The sequence below is a fragment of the Zeugodacus cucurbitae genome, chromosome 3 (assembly GCF_028554725.1).
Source record: "Zeugodacus cucurbitae isolate PBARC_wt_2022May chromosome 3, idZeuCucr1.2, whole genome shotgun sequence".
Lineage (NCBI taxonomy): Eukaryota > Metazoa > Arthropoda > Insecta > Diptera > Tephritidae > Zeugodacus > Zeugodacus cucurbitae.
In genome coordinates, this window is record NC_071668.1 from 25720184 (window position 1) to 25742387 (window position 22204).

At 36.6% G+C, this 22204-nt stretch overlaps 1 protein-coding gene across 4 annotated transcripts in view; it reads right to left on the bottom strand.

Moving 5' to 3' along the window:
• Positions 1–22204, bottom strand: part of LOC105214748 (zinc finger protein ush) — a 185630-nt gene that overhangs the window by 15732 nt on the left and 147694 nt on the right. For all 4 annotated transcript variants that reach the window (XM_054226350.1, XM_054226352.1, XM_029041974.2 and 1 more), the window contains one exon: positions 17960–18004. In XM_054226350.1, coding sequence (XP_054082325.1) covers positions 17960–18004 — 45 coding nt within the window. The remainder of the gene's footprint in view (positions 1–17959; positions 18005–22204) is intronic.

Here is a 22204-nt window from a genome sequence, read left to right on the forward strand (position 1 = left end):
AGTTCAACGTTGTTGAGCAATTGATTTCGCCGATGTTGTTGCGCTGCCGCACCGTTGACGATCAGGCAACCGGGCAGGCGGCTATTATTGCTGGCCATTGCAGCGCGTGTGTTGCTCATGCAACAAAGTTGTTGCTTGCTTTTTTACCATCAGGATATGGTCAGCTGATAAGCGGTCTGTTGCTACTTTTTTCTTAAATGTGTTTCTTCTTTTTTCCCGTCATTCCGCCTTCTTGGCACGTTTAGTTAATTTTCTGCTCGTATAACTTGAAAACTGAAAATTGTCGCTTTGTTGTTTTTTATATTTCTTTCATTTGCCACATCGATCTGTCGCGAATTTCGTGTGAGCACGCTCAGCAGTGGCAACAACAGCTGCTGTTGCTCGTACTTTTGCCGCGACCGTTGCTGATATGGCCGCTGCTGCTTGCTGTATGGCAACCACGTTGTATTTAACGTAGATCTGTGCGATCGGCGCATATGTACGACAGCAACAAAAACAAAAAACCGACAGCGAGTTTCACTTTTGATCAATTGAGATCTGCAACTCAAAGCAAAGCCAACACTGCCGTCTCATGTGTGTTTGTCTGTATGCGCTTAATAAGTGCAGACAGAGCCAGAGACCTTTGGCTGGCATCTTTGAAGAAGCATAACCGCTGGCAGTCAGCTAAACTCCCGCGCAAATTAAATTGACCCAAACGGCGTAAGTCTCGTTACCTCGGTTGCTGTGTTGCACGGCGGCTTATCGTCAAGCGAAAATCGAATGGAGTTTTCGGAACCCGGTCAATTTCAGTCTCAGTCCCAGACTCAGTCAATTCTTTGCATATGCATTAATTCTCATGTGTGTTTGTGTTTGGTTTTGCTTAACAACAGATTGATCTGTTAAGAGGCGGCATGCGGCAGCAAGCGTTCGCCACAGCTAACAGCCAGCCACCAATTGTTGCAGCCAGGCAATTTATGTTGTCCAACATTTGCATATTAACACATGCGAGATTTTGTGACAAGTACATGGTGCATATTAAAAGCTTAACTTAACTCAATATGAACTCAAGTTGCAACCTGCATTTCGCATGCGCATTTATATACCGAATACACATAAATATTGCGAATTTACAAGTTCATATGGCATAACAGGGATGCTATCGGCGCAAGTGACAACGTCCTTCATATTGCTGCTATTAAATTATGAGCACAAATTGAATGCTCAAAGCCGGTATACAAGTAGTAGCTGCCGGATGGTGGCTGGTAGATTAAGTGAGTTGCTGTTGGCTCGATGATAGGAGTTGTACGACGTAATATATGAAGTGTTGCCTAATATTAACTTTTAACTGGGATTTCGGCAGAACAAAAAAAAAATAGGATACTAATGGTGTTGCAACATTCCCCAGCACTAAGTTTCGAACCTTCCCTATGATGTCTTAGTTATTCCTACTTCGCGAAGAGTACAACTCCAACAGACAACTGGCTTAAACCAACACTTTAATGAGATCCCAATATAATTTCTCGTATTGATTTAATACAAGATAGCTTTGCTATTGCTTTCAGACAAGTGACCGTCTTTATGGTTCCACAAAATGGGATCCTTTCGCTGCGATTTAATTACTTTCTTGCGCATCTCGGACATTTCAGTAATGATTTTGACATGAATGTTTGCCTTGAGCTCGTTAAGGGTTTGTGCTTCGCTGAAATATAATTTGCTTTTCAAATACACAATAAGCTTTAAAGTGTAAAATATAAAGATCATGGTAGGCAATTAATATAACCTGTTTTTTAACATCAGAGCGATTTTCTTGACGATGTCTCCGCAGTTGCATTTATACAACTTGTTGAATTGAATAACATTATCAAGACCACAGGATGGTTCAGTGAGGACATGGTAGTATGAGGGGATTTTAGTCCCGGTGGAATCACTTCAAAAGGCCTAAGTGCGTTGTACTACATCCACTTTACCTACCTAGCTAACATCAGAGCAACACTCTTCTTGACAGCCTCAATCCTTTAAACGGTTTGTTCGTTGATGAATCACATATTGATGCTATCTCTTTCTAAGTTAAGTAGTCAAGATATTTCGATATTTTCGACGAAGTGACCAGCTATTTTCTAGCTTAAGAGTAAATATTTGACCTTTGTAAGTTTTTTTGACAAGGGTTGTACTATATATCAAACAGATTAAAACGAAATCGGAGACTTACATATGTATTTATAACAGCCATTAGATTTCTTAGACTGTGGCACAAAACTCTCTCAATATATGTACAATTTTCAGAACTCGCTAAAATTTGTTTGATTTTAAAGAAGAAAACTCTCTCTAAGCTGCGAGTTGTCAAGTGGAGTTATTATTAATGCAATATGGGTGTGTGTCTCCATACTTTATAACGTTGGGGGAGCCGAAAAACATTATGGAGTTCATGATACATACACAGCTTTTGCCACCAAAATATTTATTTGATGTACGGCTTGGTTGGCTCCAATCCCCTTATATTTTCTTCACGTTGCTGGTACTCTTAACCCCTACTCGAGATTGGATATAACATCACCATTGCATGGAAAATAGTTATGAAGAGGAAGAGAACCAATAAAGCAAGGTTCATCTGTATTGTCACGAAATCACAATAACAGTCTCGGAATAATTTGTTTGCAGTTAGTTCTTACAAGTTGTGGAAAAAACAAGTTATTCAATAATATTTAATATTTGGAAGAAAAAAATCATGAAATGGGAGGTACATGCTATATGAAATTCTTTACCGCCTAGTACTTCAAAGAAATTATAACAGATGGAATTTCGAAGCTATAAATGAAATATGGATATTTATCAATTTGGAATAATAGTATTTTCTGAAAAAAGGGACCAAGGTATGAAGGATCTGTCTGAAAACTTTAAAGAAGATAACTTGTATAAGCTTCTTATATCACAAAGGGAGGCGGTTCAAGAGTGTGTTTGTATTTATTAAAATCAGTTCTACCATTTTTGTATTTTCATTGCAGCTCACTACTAAGAAAGAAATGCTTTTAATTGGTCACACAAAATTAACACCTTTTCAAAAGTGTAGGTAATAAGAAGACAAACGAGATATGAGGTAACGAGAAAAAACTAGTCAATATCTCAGATGGACGAAAAAGTGGAATACTACATATATATATATGAACATTACTGTTGGCAGCAAGCAAATCACAGCGACGCTATCACAAATTGTCAAAACAAATGAAAAAAATTAAGGCGAATCTTTGCAAAGAAGGCAACACTACTGGTGTAGGTACATTGGAACGCTGAAGAGAGCTTATCAAGGGATCACAAGAATTTAGGAGAATAGGTGCTGAAACGCCGAAAACACAGCAAAACGAACGTACGACAACGAAATAACACCAATTGCAAGAAAAAATAAGCTAACAACCACAGCAACAATAACAGAAACAACAAAAACAGCAACGAAGTGCTTTAAGATGCTCCACACTTGGCACTACTTGCAGTCACATTGTTGTTATTGTTGTAACGCTGTGCGAGTTGCGATTTGCCACTTTAAGATTACCGTTTCTACGCCGTTTTAACAATTTGCACCCTTTTGTTGTTGTTGCTACTATATCTTTTCATTGCATTTCATTCCGTTTCATTTCGTTTGGTGGCAAACGCTGCGCGATATTCAAACTCGAGTAAATCACGAATAACTGGCGAACGTAAGATATGGCAACGCTGATTATTTGCACTTCACGCCGTGTGCAACCTATTATGTGCAATACAGTGTTTGTTGTTATTGCTGCTGACTGTTGTAGAGGCAGCGAGGGTTACCGATGACTGGTGGCTGCTTTCTGGGTGCCAAATGCGAAAACGCCATAAAAAGCGTTCCCACCTTTTTGCATTGTCAGCAGCAGGAGCGTTGCTGGTGTTGTTGCTGTAACTAGTTGTTGGTACCGCTTTACGGCATTTTGCACGCGCCTTCGCTGCATTTGTTACCTTTGCTTGCTACTCTTATTTTTGATTAATAACAACTGATAACAGTGCAAGCAGGCGAAAAGCGTTGCATAAAATAGCAAAAAAAACAATTGCAGTTCGTTCTTGAGAGTTTTTCAGCAGCGACAGCAGCAACAACAAGTCAACGCTATCGCAAGGTGGCCGCCGCATATTTGCGCCACACTGCAGCGCGTGTTTTGCTCAACGCCAGTCGACCACGCTGAGCGCTATTTGTCGCTGTCCACTACACGGTTCTTGGTTCTTCTCAACTCCACTAAGCGCTAATCTGTTACAGCGGGCTCACAATGAAACTGCTAGCGTTGTCTGCATATCGCTGCGTTCTTCTGCGAAATTGATAAAGCCATGGATTGGGCTGACTATTTTAATTTCGTGTTGAAACTCACGTTTTTAATTTATTATTGCGCATTGCGAGCGATTGATTTCGAGCACTTGGCGCACAATAATGACTAATTGCATGCTGGAGATCCGCAATGCCATTGCGAAGACCTCTTTTTTTTCTAAACACTGGAGGAACAAGTGCCTAGTAAAGAAAGCTAAATTACCACAAATACGATTACATTATGTGGAATTCAATTGGAATTTTAGTTTCAGACTAAAAAACTCGTAAAAATGCTGGTCCTTAATATTTTGTATGAACTTTCCCCTCCTATCCGTGGTTTGCAGCCTGGTTTTGTCCAACAAAGTTTTAGGCTATAACTAACAAATTTCATGAATCATTGCCTAGACTATACAATCATTACCACGTTCAGTACGCAGTGAAGAAAATATACCAGCCGTAACTGAGAGTATACACGAAGACCTTGGAGAGTCAATTCAGCGCCGTTCGTAGCAGCTGACGGACTGACGTATGAAACGACTTGGTGTATATCTTAAGTTGAAAGCGTACATAATACAGTTTGGGTAAGAACTGAAGCCGCTCGACCTTCCCAAGCGACATAGCTTCGCTCTATGAGCTCTTGAACAGCTCCAAGAAGATCCAACGTTTTCGAGCCAAATTCTGTTCAGCGATGAGACCCATTTCTGGCTCAATGGGTATGTAAACAAGAAAAATTGCCGTATTTGGGATGAAGAGCAAGCTGCAGAGAATCAAGAGCTGCCATTTCATATACAAAAATTACGGTTTTGTGTGGTTGTGGACCTGTGAGACCGTAACCGTCAATGGCTACCGTTATCGCGCCATGATAACCGACTACATATTTGATGCCTGAAATTGAAGCTCGTGTCTCGGCGACATTTGGTTTCCACAAGACGACGCCACTTCCCACACATCGCATAAATCAATGGATTTATTGAGAGAACACTTCGGTGAGCAAAAAATTTCACGTTTTGGGCCGATCGATTGGCCACCAAGATGGTCTGAAATCACACCAGTCGAAGTGATCGAAGAAGTCTTCGAAAATTGCACTCAACGAATGATGGGCCATCTGAGACGTAGCTGCGGCCAACATTTGAAAGAGATAATCTTTAAAAAATAGACGCTAAAGAATGTTCTTTCGAATGATAATAAACATTCCCCATACAATTTGGTTTTCTGTGTTTTTTTATTCTTTAAAAAACGAACCTCGAAATTAATCATTCTTTATTGACTATTCGTAGTTCTTATCTATACAAATCGTGTTGGGTATTATTTAAAAGAAAATTCTTCGATAATAGTTATCCTTTATGATAATGCGACGCAATGATAATCGCTTATGGGCAACCATAATTATCGTCAAATTGCACGTGATTTCAATATGACTTCGGCTTGAGGATAAAATGAGTCTAAAATAAATATTTAAAGGGGGTATAAGTTTGAATTAGCATGTAAACGAATATGATTTGCATTGCTCCCCGCATATACTATATGCATATGTATACCTGATTTTGTATACTTAGCTCACTAACTATGGACACAATACCATTCAGTTGCAGTCGAACCAGACATGCTGGCGGCAACAAAAGCCATTTTGAAGCGCCTATTTCGTCTATCAGTTCGCAGTGAGACCTGGGAATTACGTTAGCACGAAAAAACGGAACAAAAGCAGAGGTAGAAACTCAGATAGACACTTGTAAATATATACATACATAAGTATATACATTTAAAACTATATATGTACAGTGCTGAGAAAGCTAAGCAGCGATAACGTTCAACTAAACTTCAAGCCGAAATGTTGCACAAAAGTGCAAGTTGCACGTCGCAAGTTGCTAGTTGCCCGACGCCTATCAGTGCGCAATCAGTTTTGGAAATAAGCAGCAATACTGCAATTGCAACAAAGAAGCGACGCGGCAGATGGCGATACGCAAACACTACGACGGACTTGTGAATACAAAATGCGCATTATTTTAATAGGACTGTTGTATGTTGTTGCGTTTTCCGGCCTGGATGGTGCAAAGTGACCTCGGCGAATGCAGCGATTAAGTTTTGGATTGTGCCGTCGCACCTCAGCGCGTAGCACAAGTGAGGGTCGTCGGCGGGAGCAGTAACTTTGGCGCGAAGACACACTTTCGTCGCACTGAGCTCGCTAGCCGTAGACAAACGGGCGGGCAAGCGGTAACTCTAAAAGCCAGTAAGACCAAAAAAGAGCAATAAACCATGGTGAAGGAAGTGGTGGTGGAGTTATAACCGCAATGCGCTGATCCACGAACGCACGAGGTGAGCGACAATATCACCGACGAACGAATTGCTGCGGGAATACCAAATTGTTCGATTGTTTATTGCATTCTACGCCTACAGTGCTGAGACTTCTTTGGTTTTCTTTTTGATCTTTTTTTCCCAGTAGTTAGCCGATTATGAGCCGAAATGCAATAAAATTAACAGAAAGTTGGGGAGCCGATGGAAAGGTTTATCAGCTGCCATCGATGACGCGCTACGCGCAGCAGCGCGCACTGATTCGGAAAAGTGATAAACAATTGGCAAACTGAAAATAGCGGCTATAACAACAACAACAACAGCAACGAGGTCAGCAATTTAAGCAAACCATGTACCGACGCAGTTCGCGTCACTTATGGCCGTTTGCACGTTGTCGTCATCACCATCACGCTCCAAACGCGTCAAGTTCGGTAGAAGACCGTCGCTACAGCACTCGTAGCGGTAATCATTGCACAGTGGGACAGGTAATGCTATGTAGTGAACGTAGCGCTGGCCTCTTTTCTTCTTTTTAAATCGCAGACGGTGCAAAATTTATGATTTCGGAAAATATTGTCTATTAATCATTGCCGGTTGAAGGCATTTTCAAGACCACGATTATATTTTTCTTGTTAAAAAAATAGTAACTTCTGCGACAATTAATTAAAGGGGAGAAGTTCTCCCCGAAGTCTAATAGCCGCACAGCCGGCTACTCGATTAACGATCAACTGTGTTTTTTTACATTTTTTTTTTTACAATTCATCAGAAGTTGGTAAGCTTATTTATCAATAACTAAAAATAACTGTTCAGCTTTGATAACAACCCGCAGATTGCATTACACTTTCAACTCGATTTATATTCGATTAATAATTAAAGTAGTAAAATAATATTTTCCTTTCGTATGGTAATTGATCTAAATCAGCGCTATAATCGAGCAAAGGCCGGTTAATTGATTAATTAACTCCTGTGCGAAAATACTATAACAAAGGAATCAATATTAGTTTTCACTATTTTATGTAATAAGAATCTACTCAAGCTACAGAGTACATCTAAAACGGACAAAAAATTTCCTTACAACAACAGAGAAAATATTGAACTTAGAAACGGGAGAAACACCAAACGTTTGTTTTGTTTTTCTTAAAATCTTCACCAAAGTGCCTCATTAGAGCAGTTTAAATTTAAATTTCATTTCATGGAAGAACTGAATTATTGGAAAAAATTGATCTTGCGGATTCTGAGAAATTTAATTTTTACTGCGAACTCAAAACATATGTATAAGATCTTAAATTTGTTGGATAAAGTCAACATTCCTCACATAAATAATGAAACTACGTCGTTTTACTAGAGTTATAGCCGAGCTTATTTCACAATTTTTGACATGCTTCTTGGTATTAGCAAAATTATTTATTTCTAAAAGGGTTAAGCTGCCTCTAACTTATTTTTCTGATCTTCAACTTATTGAGAGGTTCATTCAAAATAAGAAGTAAAAAAACCTTTGTGCTTGAGTTCTAACAGAAATTCATGAAACATCTAGTGTTTTCGGATGGCATCGTGAGTTTTCTGACCAAAATATGATAATTTCTGATAAAACTGTATATAATTCTTAAACGTTGTATTTAATGTTAATAACACTGTACAACATTCGGCTGGGTATTGGACCAAACTATTTTCTTTCTGTATTCTCCGTTTATCGAAGTTAGCTTCCAATATCGAAATATTTGCATTCAAAGTTCAAAAACAGGTTTCCTGAAAAAGATTATTATTAATTACTAGATACAGTTGTATATAGATATAAACTAAATTTACCCATCATTTGAATAATGTATCATAATCTTCAATCACGTGACAGATGCTTTAAGGGGTCAAAATTCAAGGTTCGAAAAAAATAAAAGTTTAATATTTTGAAAAATACTGGTTCAATTTTAGAAAATTTGCAAATTAAAATGTAAATTAAATAAAAAGACAATTCTCAAGCTTGATTACCTCCGATATAAAATTTATAAACACTATTAGGATTTCTAAATCTTTTTATTATTTATTACTGCTCATTTATGAAACCTACACCAATGTGCGACTACTAAATTGTGAAAATAAACGATTTGTGCGGTGACGGCGCAGAGTTGCATTGATTGTACAATTTTATTGTGAATTTAACAACATAACACGCGTACATTGTTAAACCAATTGTTAGTTGTTGTCTTTGTTATTGTTGTTTTTGCCATTGTTGGTGATGATGATGCTGGTGGTGCGTTGTGCGCTGCTGGCCACAGCATGACAGGCCCACCATAGCAACCGCGGTAATGACGAGGGCGGCGCGACGCGTCACTGCAACAACAAACGACCAAGCGACCTTCTCGCAATGCGAACGCCGAATTTGTGACTGTCTGTATGTATGTTTAGCCACAGAGTGTGCATGAAGCAGCAGGAAAACAGCAGCGCTTGTCTTGGCGGTAGGAGCAATTTAGCGCGCTGCCTGTTTTTTGTTGCTGCCGCGCCTGCTGCCACCGCTGCCGCCTCTGACATATCGGCCCTCAAAAATCTGCCAAAGTCATTGCGTTGCCGCTGCTGTCCGCTGACTTTTGTTTTCGGCCAAAGCCAATAGTAACAATAACAATAGCGTTTGTGATGTTGTTGTCGATAGTGTATTTGTTGTTGCTGCTACGTCCGTGCCACAAACCGCCAATCACCAACTATAAACGAAAATGTGCACACTTTACGTGTGCGCTTTTATCGCTTTGCAATCGAAGGCAATAAATATCTTACAAATAAGCAGAATGTGCCGGAATGCAGGCTCAGTAAGTCAAAAATACGGCGCAAAGCAAAAATAAAAAATAAAATAAATATATATAATGTGCGAGTGCATTATGAAGAAAAAGAAAATCAAATAAGTATATTCAAAGAAATAAATAAAAGCATTGAAAATGTGTAAATTGTAGAAATGATCACACAAACAAAGGTGTTGATTGCGAAAATTGACAGTTGCATAAGTGGAAATATTAAAAAATAGACCCGAAACAAATTTGAATTTATTAAAACATGGACTTATTGTTGTGAACTCTATTTAAGTATAAAAAACTCTATAACAAATCATTAAAAGCTTGACTTTCCTCATGCGGAAAATATTTCTATTTTTTTGCTTTGGTATTGATACATTCCCCTCAACCCCTTAACATATTCGTCAAATACATGACAGGAGTAGCCTCAGTGCTTCTTTCCAATATGGTAGTCTTTCCTACAACCGAGTTTAGCAAAACGTATTATATTATTTGGTCATTTCCGAATTGCTCAGGTCCTATATGTAGAGTAGCTTAATGAAGAAGTATCTCATGATAAACAAAAATAAGACTATAATAATAAATAATAACTTGCGGTCGTAAATACTAAACTCTCAATGATCACCACTAATTTGGAATTCGAATTCCAACCTAGATTTTCAATTGGCAATAAATGTGCTTCGATGCAAGGAAAGTAGAAAAAGGCAATCGTCTAAGTGATCGATGGGAAGTTGTTGTGTAGGATACCTACATCTATGAGTGTTATAATTGATAAAATAGCAAACAGATCATGAAACTTACCAAATTCTTATGAACAGCAAAAACAAAAATGTATAAAAGCTGATCGTTAATCGGCAAAAACCGGTTTCTTAATTATAATTGATTGAACTAAATTTGTTTGGCTGTGCGAAAAGGCTATTAAGTGGTCAATTAAGAAAAATTTACTTAAGCATGAATATATAAAAAACATATTTTAAGGAAAGATTTTAAATTACTGTGTTCATTCCTTGAATTGATTCGACCCATATCGGTTGCAAGTATATTCTCACCAATATTTGATCATTGTGATGACACTATATAGTGCAGAGCGGTTGAGTTGTCGACGATTAATCTGATTAAGTGTAAAGTGGTGTTTATATAGAAAAAATTAGAACCTATGTCTTTGTCACACCTGGACCAAATTAACTCGTTTGTCTGAAGAGTAACCCTTAAGGGATTAATATGTTTCAATTAAAGACAGTATGTGTATAGTGACAGAAAAAATTTCTCGAAAAATTTCGAAGATTGGCGACGAGTTGAAAATTCTTAGTCAGATAAAAAAAATCGGGTCCGCTCCGCTCCGAGCTCGTAGGATTGACTGTTGTAGGAACGAAAAGGCCTTCTAATCTGCACTATAATATTATTATACCCTGAAAAGGGTATATTAAGTTTGTCACGAAGTTTGTAACACCCAGAAGGAAGCGTCTGAGGCCCTATAAAGTATATATATAAGTGATCAGTATGTTGAACTGAGTCGATTTAGCCATGTCCGTCTGTCTGTTTTTATATATACGAAACTGAACAATCGGAATCAAGGGCTTGTATGGAAAACTTCCGCATTTTACTACATATCTTCACGAAATTTGGTGTGAGTTATTGTTCATAGAAAAAATTTAATCTCTGAAAAAATTGTTCAGATCGGTTAGTAAACTGTTTTAATTTTTTTTACTTACTTTTTCTTAAGTCTTTAGATTTGCTTAAACACATAGTTACTAAAAGAAATGCACCTGTGAAGGGTATATTAGCCGAAGTTAACGTTTTTTCTTGTTTTTTATCTACATATGGTAGTAATTGTCGCATATTAATTCGGAGAGGTCTTCGAGCGGCTGACAGAATTTGCTTCAATGTCAGAAACACGCTAAAAACTTTAACATTGCCTGAAGAATTCCGTATGAAATTATGAATTCAATTTATTTCTTCATTTATTTACATCAATTTTTGAAATACCAATCCTTTTCGAATAAACGAATTTGCAAACACGAAAATGACAACCGTTAAATTTTTGAATTCTTAAGAAACTCCTTAGCAACAAATGTACCACGCGTGAATCACAGGCAAAGTCAAGTTTCGGCGAACGATTGCTTGTACATATACATATGTGTGTGCGTGAGCGTGAGCCCCAAATTTGGTATACCCGAAATTCCATTTAGCTTTATCGCTCATGGCCATCGTCCATTCGTACAACAACACAACGCAACAACAACAATAGTAAACATTTAATGCGTATGGCAAGAATGATATCAACAAGGAAGCAACGCGTCGAGGCACATTAAATAACTCCTTGCCGCCACGAGCGTACGGTGTATGTGTGCTTGTGGCATTAACATACAAATCAAGCTACATATTTTTTAAAACATATATTTAGTATGTGAGCACAAGCATGACAGCAAATACATATAACGGCCCACGTTAGTGCATGTGCCTTATCAACGCAACATCGCTGCGACACACTCACGCGTGTGTGAGTGTGATATTTATGTGTGCGGTGTGTAAATAAAAATTTATACTTGTTTAATAATAAATTACATTTAACTTCCTTTTGGTAGCATTTGTAATGTGTGCGCATTTCGGTTGAGGGGTGGGGGGAGCGGTGACTAAAGCGGTCGCAAAGCTGTATGCAAGCGATAAACCGGATAATAGCAAACCAAAAGCACACACACTCATTTATTTATACATATATGGGTATGTACTATGCATGTGCATGGCTCGGTGTGCTTACTATTCGGTTTGTTTGCGCAAAACCGTTCAAACTGCCAAATAGTCGTAATCCTTTCATTTTACGCCGCTGTTAGTTTAAAATATGAAATATCCTTTTACAACAAACAACAGCAACAACAACAAGAAATAACAACAAAAAAACAGCAAAAATAATAATAAAGCTTATCGCTGATGAAAATCTTAGCACCAAACACAACAAAAACGCTCGCTCTTACAACAACAGTAAGCGTAAATGACAGCAGGCGGCAGAGAGAGTGAAAGAGCGGTCTGCGGCTGATAAGTCAAGCCAGAGCAGCAGTTGGCGAGCTATCTGACACTTATTTTTGGCCAGTCCAGACCACAGTGGGTGGCAAAGCACACAAGTTATCTATGTATATGTATGTAAGTCGATATTATATTTAGCCTCAACTACACACACATCTCTCTCCCTGAAGAGTTTAGCAGCTAGTGCCATCTATGTGTTTGTACGCACAATCCGTTGGATAAACGTTCTTATCTTTGCCGACCAGACGATATTATTATAATACAATTTCAGTTGACGCGCGTTTACTCTTTGCCACTGCCACATCTCTGCCTGTGTGTGTGGCATGTTTCTACAGCCCCCAATCACAGTTAATACGATGTTCCTGGCTGGAGGAAATCTGTAAGTAGAGTCACTCAAGTGACGCTTACTCACTTGCTCCGTTAGCACAATCGTAAATTCATGCAAACATTCATATTTCATAATAATGCCCTTCAATTCCTTTCTCCCCCTGCCGGGTTGGTCGTCTTGTGTTGGAAGTATCCCTTTAGCTAATATATTTGGTGATAATTTTCATAATGAAATTGCCGTTTTCTAAAGGTGGGGTGGTAAATTTGTGTGTATGAGCCTTGGGTGTTGCACATAGAAAATGAAAATAAGTTTTAACCACAAATGTGGCAACCCTTTGTAGAGTTTGGCAGGAGGACTGTACATATATCAACGATATTAGTTGTACACCAAAATTAAAATGTAAAAGCGGTAGGAAAGAAAATGAAGAGACCTCAACATCTAAGGAAGATGGCGAACTCAAAACCCCAACTTAAGACAAGAGAACATTAGAGTAGCAACATCGCAGCTGAAGTACAGCAAACCAACTGTTAATGGATTTCCGGCCGAGCTCAGCAAATACTGTTACAAGAAGCTGATAAAGCTGATTGTCAGATGAAAATATGACTTCTTTTCTCAGCCCAAGTGTCTTCAAACTAAAATGTATCATTCCTCTCTGCTAAAAGAATATATGTGAGCTCTCTACTGGTTTAAATTAGATATATTATATATATTTATAATTTGTTATTTGTGAAGAATTATCAAATAGTTTTGGTTAAACAGTCGCTAGCACAACAAATATGCTTCTATAAATATATCGGGAATTTCCAGTCAAATGTATCAATATATATATGTGCCTTATGAATGAGAATCCTTGTAATTCCATCATTTAAATATATGAACTTGTATATTAATATATTTGCTTTAACGAAATATTTGCAATGTTGTTGCAATTTTCACGCAATGACAATTTTATTTGCTACAAATCAACAGCATCATTATTATTTATTCATACTCCATTCGAAATCAATAGACCAAATATTATGGCTGACAGTTTGACAGCGCTCACGAATGGCGATAAAATGTGATGACAGTTGATTTTGGTGCATACATACTAAATATATGATACATTCATACATATATAGAGTAAATATAACAGTTTTTGTATTCGAGTGTGTTGGCACAGAATAGTTCCTTCAAAATTTGTAGTGACAGGATAATTTAAAATGTGTGGGAATTGACAAGCATATTCGTTTGGCTTTTTTGGATCAAAAATACATTATAATATGGTGTGTCATCTCTTTTGTCGCTATGTAAATATTGAGTAACTTGAATATTCAAAAACCGATGGTATTGGATAGATATGTTTTGAAAATCCACATTCTGTACATCTTAACTATCAGTAGCTTTCGACTGAAATCGCAGGTCAAAATATTAACACTGGAAATAGTAATTCTGTCAGAGTGACAAAGTTCATCTGTCAGGCAGGTTTACAATATTACCGTATTTAGTGAACAGAAAATCCATTCAATATCCGTTAAAAGCCTTTATATAATTAAAGTCTATGAGTTTAGAAGTATTGCTTATTTTTCATCAGAGTTTAAATATTTATTCAATCCAATTCTCTCATTTGAAGAATTTCTGTTTGGGGACACTAAGATATTTTTATTAGCTACAACACATTATCCTTGTCACTAATTTGCTGAGTGACATTATTAGATAAGAATTAAAATATACTCATATTCTGAACATACATTCATATATAAATAATGAAGTGAGTAACAACAAAAACATGTCATTTATAAGACACCCGAGCGGAGAATCTAAAAGCTTGGGAAATGTTCACACACATTAATATAAAACGCTCTGTGATGAATGTGAAGTTAGATCAAACCCGCAAAGTGACGACTTGCAGAAACCAAAACTACAACCGAAAGTACATAACATAAGTATATAAGTTCAACTTACATATACACACACATTTTTTAGAGCAAAAGGATTTGGCGCAAATTTGTTATTATAGCAGTGAGCTAGCATTTACTATGTAACTAAGTGTAGGGATTTTGAAATGGCAATTTCGTGAAGCGCGCTAAGGACAAATGCTGAGTAGTGGAATGGTGTTTTAAAGTATTTTATTTCGTGAAATGTGATAAATTCTAAAGGATTTACTCACCTTCATTACTTTTGGGTGAAATTAATGATGACGAAATGTGTTTTTAGTGACAACTACATAAATCATTTAGTGGAATAAGGTGACCAGAAAAAAATTTGAATGCCAGAAAAAATTAATTAAATAAAAAATTAAAATTTAAAATAAAATTAAAAAAAAAAAATTATAAGATTCTAATATTAACTTAATTTACTAAAATCTCATGAGTATAGCATAAAAAACAAATTGAGAAGGATAGTATTGAAGGCTTTCCCATGACTGACCCTTTTCCATGTTTCTTTAGAATCTCTCTCAGTTGATAAATCCTAATTTAGAGATATATTTTGGTCGGAATTCCAATAAATTATAATAATTGATATACTATATGCTTGCTACGTTAAAAAACACTGCGAGATCATTAATATTTACCCATTGTCTTTGATATCTTGAATATAATGAGTTAATATTTACCGAAAATAAAATTTGCAGAAATATTGCATTGGAGATGTAGCATCGCTCATTTAAAAAATGTCGAAATCGGACAATAATTGTTCAAGGTACCAGATATTGCTTATGAAGACCTCAGTGCCTATGGACAATTTTTTGCCGGAAATATCGGTAAATCTCTAACATATTTTATAGAAATGCGGACGGAACCCATTTATTTAAATAATGTTCCTCGGTGACAAAAATGTGACAAATCGGGTATAACATCTCCTAGTTGCTATAAAGCTAATATTAGGGTTTTAAAACATTCGATGGGCCTTATACCGTCAATATCAGTTATCTTAGAAAATTTAAATGAGCGTATAATCTTGCATATAATGTAGCTTGGTGATGAAAATGAGTGAAATTGGTTCAAGAATTAATTCAGCCCTCATATACTATATATGATGATTTTCGTTATTGTAGTGGACTTCAGGCCGAATATACAGTTCGAACTGTGTGTTATCTTAATATAATTAAACAAGAAAAATTACGAGAGCCTAAAGTGTTCCGTTACATCCGAACTTAGTCTTTCCTTTCTTGTTATTAGTAATTGAGTATAATAGCATGACTAATCTTTCGGACCAAGCTATACATACAAAGAAAGAAAGTCTAATTAATTGAAGTCTGAATATTGCTGATTGGTCGAGAGTGTTGTTCGTATAACCTAAAATCATCGTTTAATTTTATAATCGCTCAACAAATGTTTAATAATCTAATTGAAAACTATTCGTAATGCTATTATTCTATATAAATTATAAAAAGAGTGATCCAATCTTTTGAAAATCACAAAAGAGAGTAGCAGGAAAAAGTGTGGCCTCTAAACGGAATAGAAAATCACAAGAATATATTTTAATCCGATTACGTTTTGCTAATCGCAATTTATTAATTTTAATGCACTTATCTAATTGCGGCTTAGAGCCACAGCACAGCATTAAAATTTTAAGTGACCGATGTGAGAAACTCTCCCACCACCAACACCACCATCAACGCCGCTATGCCAGAAGTCAGCGCAGCCAATAGCAATTTGGGTAGCAATTTTCAGTTTAACGGTTGATGGTGATTTTGATTGCGCATTATATTATTTGATTTGACACCGTTGATGACCCACCCACACATACACACTCCCACAAGGATACACGCGGGCAACACTTGTGCCACAACAAAACCGCCATGATAATCCACTTTACATACGAAAGATGCACGAAGGCGCATTGTGTCAAAAATATAGGGTTACACGCATTCACACGCTCCAGCGACTTGCGGACTACTCGACAGGGGAACGGAACGGATGTGTGTGTGTGCTCTGTCAAGTATATCATAGTCAATTTCCGAGTGACAAAAAGTCAAAGGGATTTAGGGTGGTTAGAGCAATGATACTCGACTAAAAGGGGTTGCGTGTGTGAATTTGCCAAACAACAACAGCAACAACAACGGTGTTACCATTAGCAAACTCACACGCTCGCAACTGACTGCCACCCTGACACATTTTTGATTAACCCAAACGCAGCAATTGGCCGCCTGGTTGGTGTGTTTTTATGACAGATAAAGCTTGGCATTAAAATAGTACAAAAAAAGCAACAACTTCAAATGGCGGCGAATGTGCATACCGCCAAAGTACGTTGCGTCCGAAAGGGGTGACCGATAGCCGGGCAACGGCGAGTGGAATAGAGTGGAGTGGAGAGAGTTCGGCGACGGCTTTATAATCGAAGAAGATTAAATTTTTATTGGCAAAATAATGCTCATAAAGCGCTGACGCATTGCAGGGTTGGCGGCTGCTGGTGGCCAAAGGATATGCGGTCGCTGGTGGCCAGTGGCGTTGTCACTGTTGCTGCTGTTGCCGCTGCGTTGCTGCAGTTGGTGATAAACTTTGGGTTTTTACTCGTACTCCCATGCCACAAACATGCGCATAGCACATACAAATCAGTGTATAAAATGTTATCTGTTGCTTAGCACGCGACTTTGCAGCCAAGCGCTGGCCACCAGCAGCACAGATCACGCCCCAGCCATGCATATAAATCTATTATTACTTTAAAGTGGGGATGAGAGTATGTGCATTAATGCATGCGTTCTTATCGGCGCTCCTGCCATTCTTTCTATATTGGCTTTTCATTTTAAACCTTTTTTGAACACTCGCTTATATTGATTGATTTTTATGTGTAGACATAGTACTCTGCTGCCAAAGTGGCGTTGGGTCATAAAGATTCCGATTAATTTCGCTTTATCCAACAACCCCTTAACTCTGCCAACGCGCGCTTAGGTCAATATTATACCCAAACTCTTTGACTACGCTTTTGTTCGCTGTTTTTTGTTTGCCCGACGGGTGTGAGATTTAATTTAGTAACTTTATAGCGTGTTTTGATGGCAACTTTCACAGTTGACCATAAATATTTTTTTGTATGCATGTTGTCTAAGATTGAATATAATGCACATTAAAATTTTTATGTGACCATTATTGAAACTCTCCGTTTCTTATTTAATGCTATTTATGTATGTCAATTTGTTTATGTATATTTGGAAGCAAACATTGATTTGTATATAACTCTGTATAAATATCCATTAATGCATTGAAAGAAGCAGCATTTTATTTTAAAAATATAAATATATGTATATATGTAGTTTATATATATGAAGCAACTTGTTGGCTGACTACTCACCTCTGCTATCGGCTGTCATCTCGTCTGTTGTTTCAGAACAATCACCTGCAATGGAAATGTTAAAATCGAGATTAATGTGAAAGTTGTAACTCAAACTACTTAATCGATTTAAATAAGAAAGATGTTTATCATTTGATTAAGTAAATTTAGAAATAAATTACCAGCCTAATTAATTTAAATAAAATATGTGATTAGAAATTAGTTTGAGATTACATATATATTCAATGCATTCATACTCCATAACTCGAGCTTCAGCTTTCTGGAGTATTGTAGCGTCTTTCCAGGGGAAGTGGCTGTTATAAGGGTAGCAGCGGATATATTACACCTTGAACACGTTGACTGTGCGCTCGCTGGTAAAATAATGCCTGTCCTTAGTATCAGCTACTTCATCGAGCTTCTTCTTGATTAGACTACTTTGGGAAACTGGCTACAGCAGAATCCAGGAAAATGCAAGTCAGATGAGCTTGCTAAGTTAAGTACGTCAGTACAAGTAGGATCACCATGATTAGCTCTATTGGACAGATGAACACGGCTGAACTGAGCAAGCTCTGGATAGCTACTAGCACTGTCTTGCTCTGGACAGTTAGTTACTAGCACTGTCTTGCGCTGTCGCAAGATCTTCTGGAACAAGATGAATAGCAAGAGGTCTTAGGAACTCTTCGCACTCAGTAAATCTTTCTTCAGTTATAGGGATTCCAACTGGGCATTGTCTCATGAGGATGCACGCGGTCTGACTAAAAATTTTAACAGAAGGAGGATGATGTGGTATTATGGATATCGCTTTTTTGAACATCCTCTCGAATTTGCGGATATGGAAGTAAAATGTCTCTACAGATTTGTAGTAAGATGTAGGCGCTTTGTCGATTCTTAAAAGAGGGTATACAAGGTGGGAACAGCCATATAACCTAACCAAACATTACCTGCAAAGTACTGTAGGCAACTGGTCTTGGACAATTCCTCGATTTTGACATTTCTATATACTGTACCACGGCATGATACTGATACAAAATATAGTAAAATTGCTGAAATGAACCGAAATGGTTGAAATCTGTGAAACTCTGTTACAATAATTAGTCACGGCATACTGTATAATTGTACAATAAATTTTATTTGGCTATGTACACAAAGATATATGTAACAAAATTTATAATATTATAAACTAGGGCTCTTAAAATTATTCGATTAACCTGAAAACCGATTATTCGAATATCCGGTTTGTAAAAAGTTTGTAATATTAACCTATGAATGATAATAATATGAAATAATAGTCGTTCTACTTCGGCTATTCGAATAGTGACAGTATAACTATTCGAATAAATGAAAATTGTTTGAAATCCAAACAGCCTTTGAATTTTTAAAGTTTCCGCATTCCAGCCTCTTTATCAGAATCAGAGAGGACGTTCTCCATTGCTGGAAACATTATGACACCACGTAGAAGCTGCTTGCAATCAACAAAGACGTTTTATGAAAAATACTGATTTAATACATTCGCCTAGTTGAAATGGTTAAGAACTATTTTGTCATTACTTAATGGTTCCCGTGAAATGATTGTTGTTTTTTTTGTGTATTTTGAAGCAAGTTTTTTATTAGTTTTAATGTTTCGCTTTTTTTAATAAAAAGAAGAAAATTAATGAACTTGAACGAATAGTCGATGACTGACGACTATCCGAATAGTGCAAACCGAATATTATTATTCGAATAATGCCCTATACGGTTAATTCGGTTAGTCGATTAGTCGAATACCAAGAGCGCTAGTATAAACATTGAATTGAATACATGTAATTTAAACAATAAAGGGTTTATCTTATCTAATGCAGAGAATCTTTCATATAATTCAATATGGTATAACTTCATATAATGTCGAGAGATATTACGTGCTATTGAATGATATCTTAATATGGACCAACATTAACTCGTAACTTATTTACTAATGGTACAGAGAATATAATAACATGTGACTTGTGACTACTGAGTGGAACTGATAATATAAATATACTTACAAAATATAAATATGTTTTTAGAAATAGTTAATTGTAATGTAATTGTAATTTGATGATTTTTTGAGTAGTATCCGAAACTAATTTAGTGAGTAAGGGAAGAAAACCTGAAGCAATATATCGAGTATTCTTATAATTCCTCAATATCATAAATATCAGACTTAGATGTCCTTAAGTAAAAAAAAAAACAGTTTACAGTACATGGTATGTTTCAATCTGCTTTTGATGATTCGCTAATATCAGAAATTTAAGCTCTAATTGACTCAATAAGAGATTATTAAATGTTATTAGAAGATATTAGAGAAACCCAAAGATTAGAGGTGTTCTTAATAATGATCGGTTTACACTGTATTGCACAAAAATGTTGATATGGAGTTAAATGTATACTTCTTTTAGAGACACAGATTTATAATTTATAATTGAATTGCCTCAGCGTATAGATAAAATGTCACTTTGAGAAAATTGTTGTAAGATGTTCTACAAATTGAACTTTCTACTATCTATACAACATTTAATATACTCGTATCCCAAATTAATCGTTTAGATCTTAACTTTAATTTCGTAATTATTACTCAATTAGAAATAAACTTAGTTTTGTAAGCTTTTAAGTTAAGTGCATCTGTTATTATATTAAAAATATATGTACTAAAAAACGATATTCATTAAACGAAAATTAATTGATGAGTGAAAACAATTGTTGATGATAAATATTAGTTAATGTTCGTATACAAATTGCATTTGATTACTTACTATAAAACTTAATTGAATCAATTAGTTATAATAATGGTATAAAGTGAATTGGTAGAGCATATGAACTTGGAACCGCAACTAAATGTAGTTTGTTATGAAGTTAAAAAGTATATAGAAAACTTTTGTGGTTAGTGTACTTCAAGCTGAGGTTTATGCAATTAAGGTAGCGATATAAAAACTGTTCCGAGGGCTATACTCCTTCAGAGAGGTTAGTATTCACCCTGTTAGTAAAGCGACAATTATGGTCCTTATCTCGTTAAAGAACGTGTAGAGCCATTATCGATAGCGTCAAGCTATTTCATTGTCATATTTGGTTGGGTGTCGGGTCTCACCCGGATAGCTGGCAACTGCAGAGCGGATGATCTCGTAAGAAGTTCATCAAATTTGTGATCGGCTCAAAGCATTTCGCAGATGCTCAAAGGTCTTCTTACTTATGAGTCTTGGCATCACAATAGTCCGGCGCGTTTAGCTGTCCATATGGGATCCATCGCGATACCATCCCCTTTTAGCCTAACATAACCTAACCTTTTGTGGTGGATGAACATTTTCGATATTATCTGTGATCGCCAGGACAATTTTTCCGTAAGTTCGCTAATACAGTTGAACTTCCATAACTCGAAGTTCTCCATAACTCTGGAATTGGGAATAGAAGTCAAACTCGAAGATTTTTTGCGGATTACGGTGATTCGAGTCAGGGAAGTTCAACTGAATTTTTTTTTCTAAGACATACTTATACAAAAGGATCTACGAAGTATTATAAAATAACATGAATCACAAATGTATATTTATCAAGCGGTTTTCCCCACTCACAACTTCAAATCCACTCATGCGTTAGCAAAAAAAATATTCTTATGAAAACCACAAAGCTCGATTACTTGGAAAAATGCTGCGGTATTTAAATATATAGCATTTAATTGATTAAATACAGCAGTGAGGTGGGTATCGCAACGAGATGGAATCATAACTCAGCTCAGAGAAATACACACTAAAATTAAAAATGCCATGATAACACATCATTTTCCACAGAAGAGTCGGACAGCAGCTGCACAACCGCCCACCGACACCAACTGTTTGCTATTTAGATTAGAGTTAATCCAAAGCACAAGCCACTGACTACAACCGTACAACGAAAGCGATGGCTCAGTGCACTGCAAGCAGCCGGTGGTTGCACGTAGTTGTTGTTGTTGGTGGTGTTTCGCATATCAAAGACTTTAGTTCGCCCTCTTAACAAATTTACATTACAATCGCTACCGAGAATATGCGCGCTCACATACGAGTATGTACTTAGATAGCACTTATGTGCTTATATGCATATGCTTAATATACATATGTATGTATGTATGTATGTCATAATGGTTGGTTGGTTGTTTTTGTTGTGGTTATTGTTGATATCTTAAGGGAATAATAATTGTTTCAAGTGAAACAATGTATATTTTTTCCAACTCTCGTATCGCATTGTACTCCATTATTGTTTGTAGTTAACTTGCTGATTGTATAA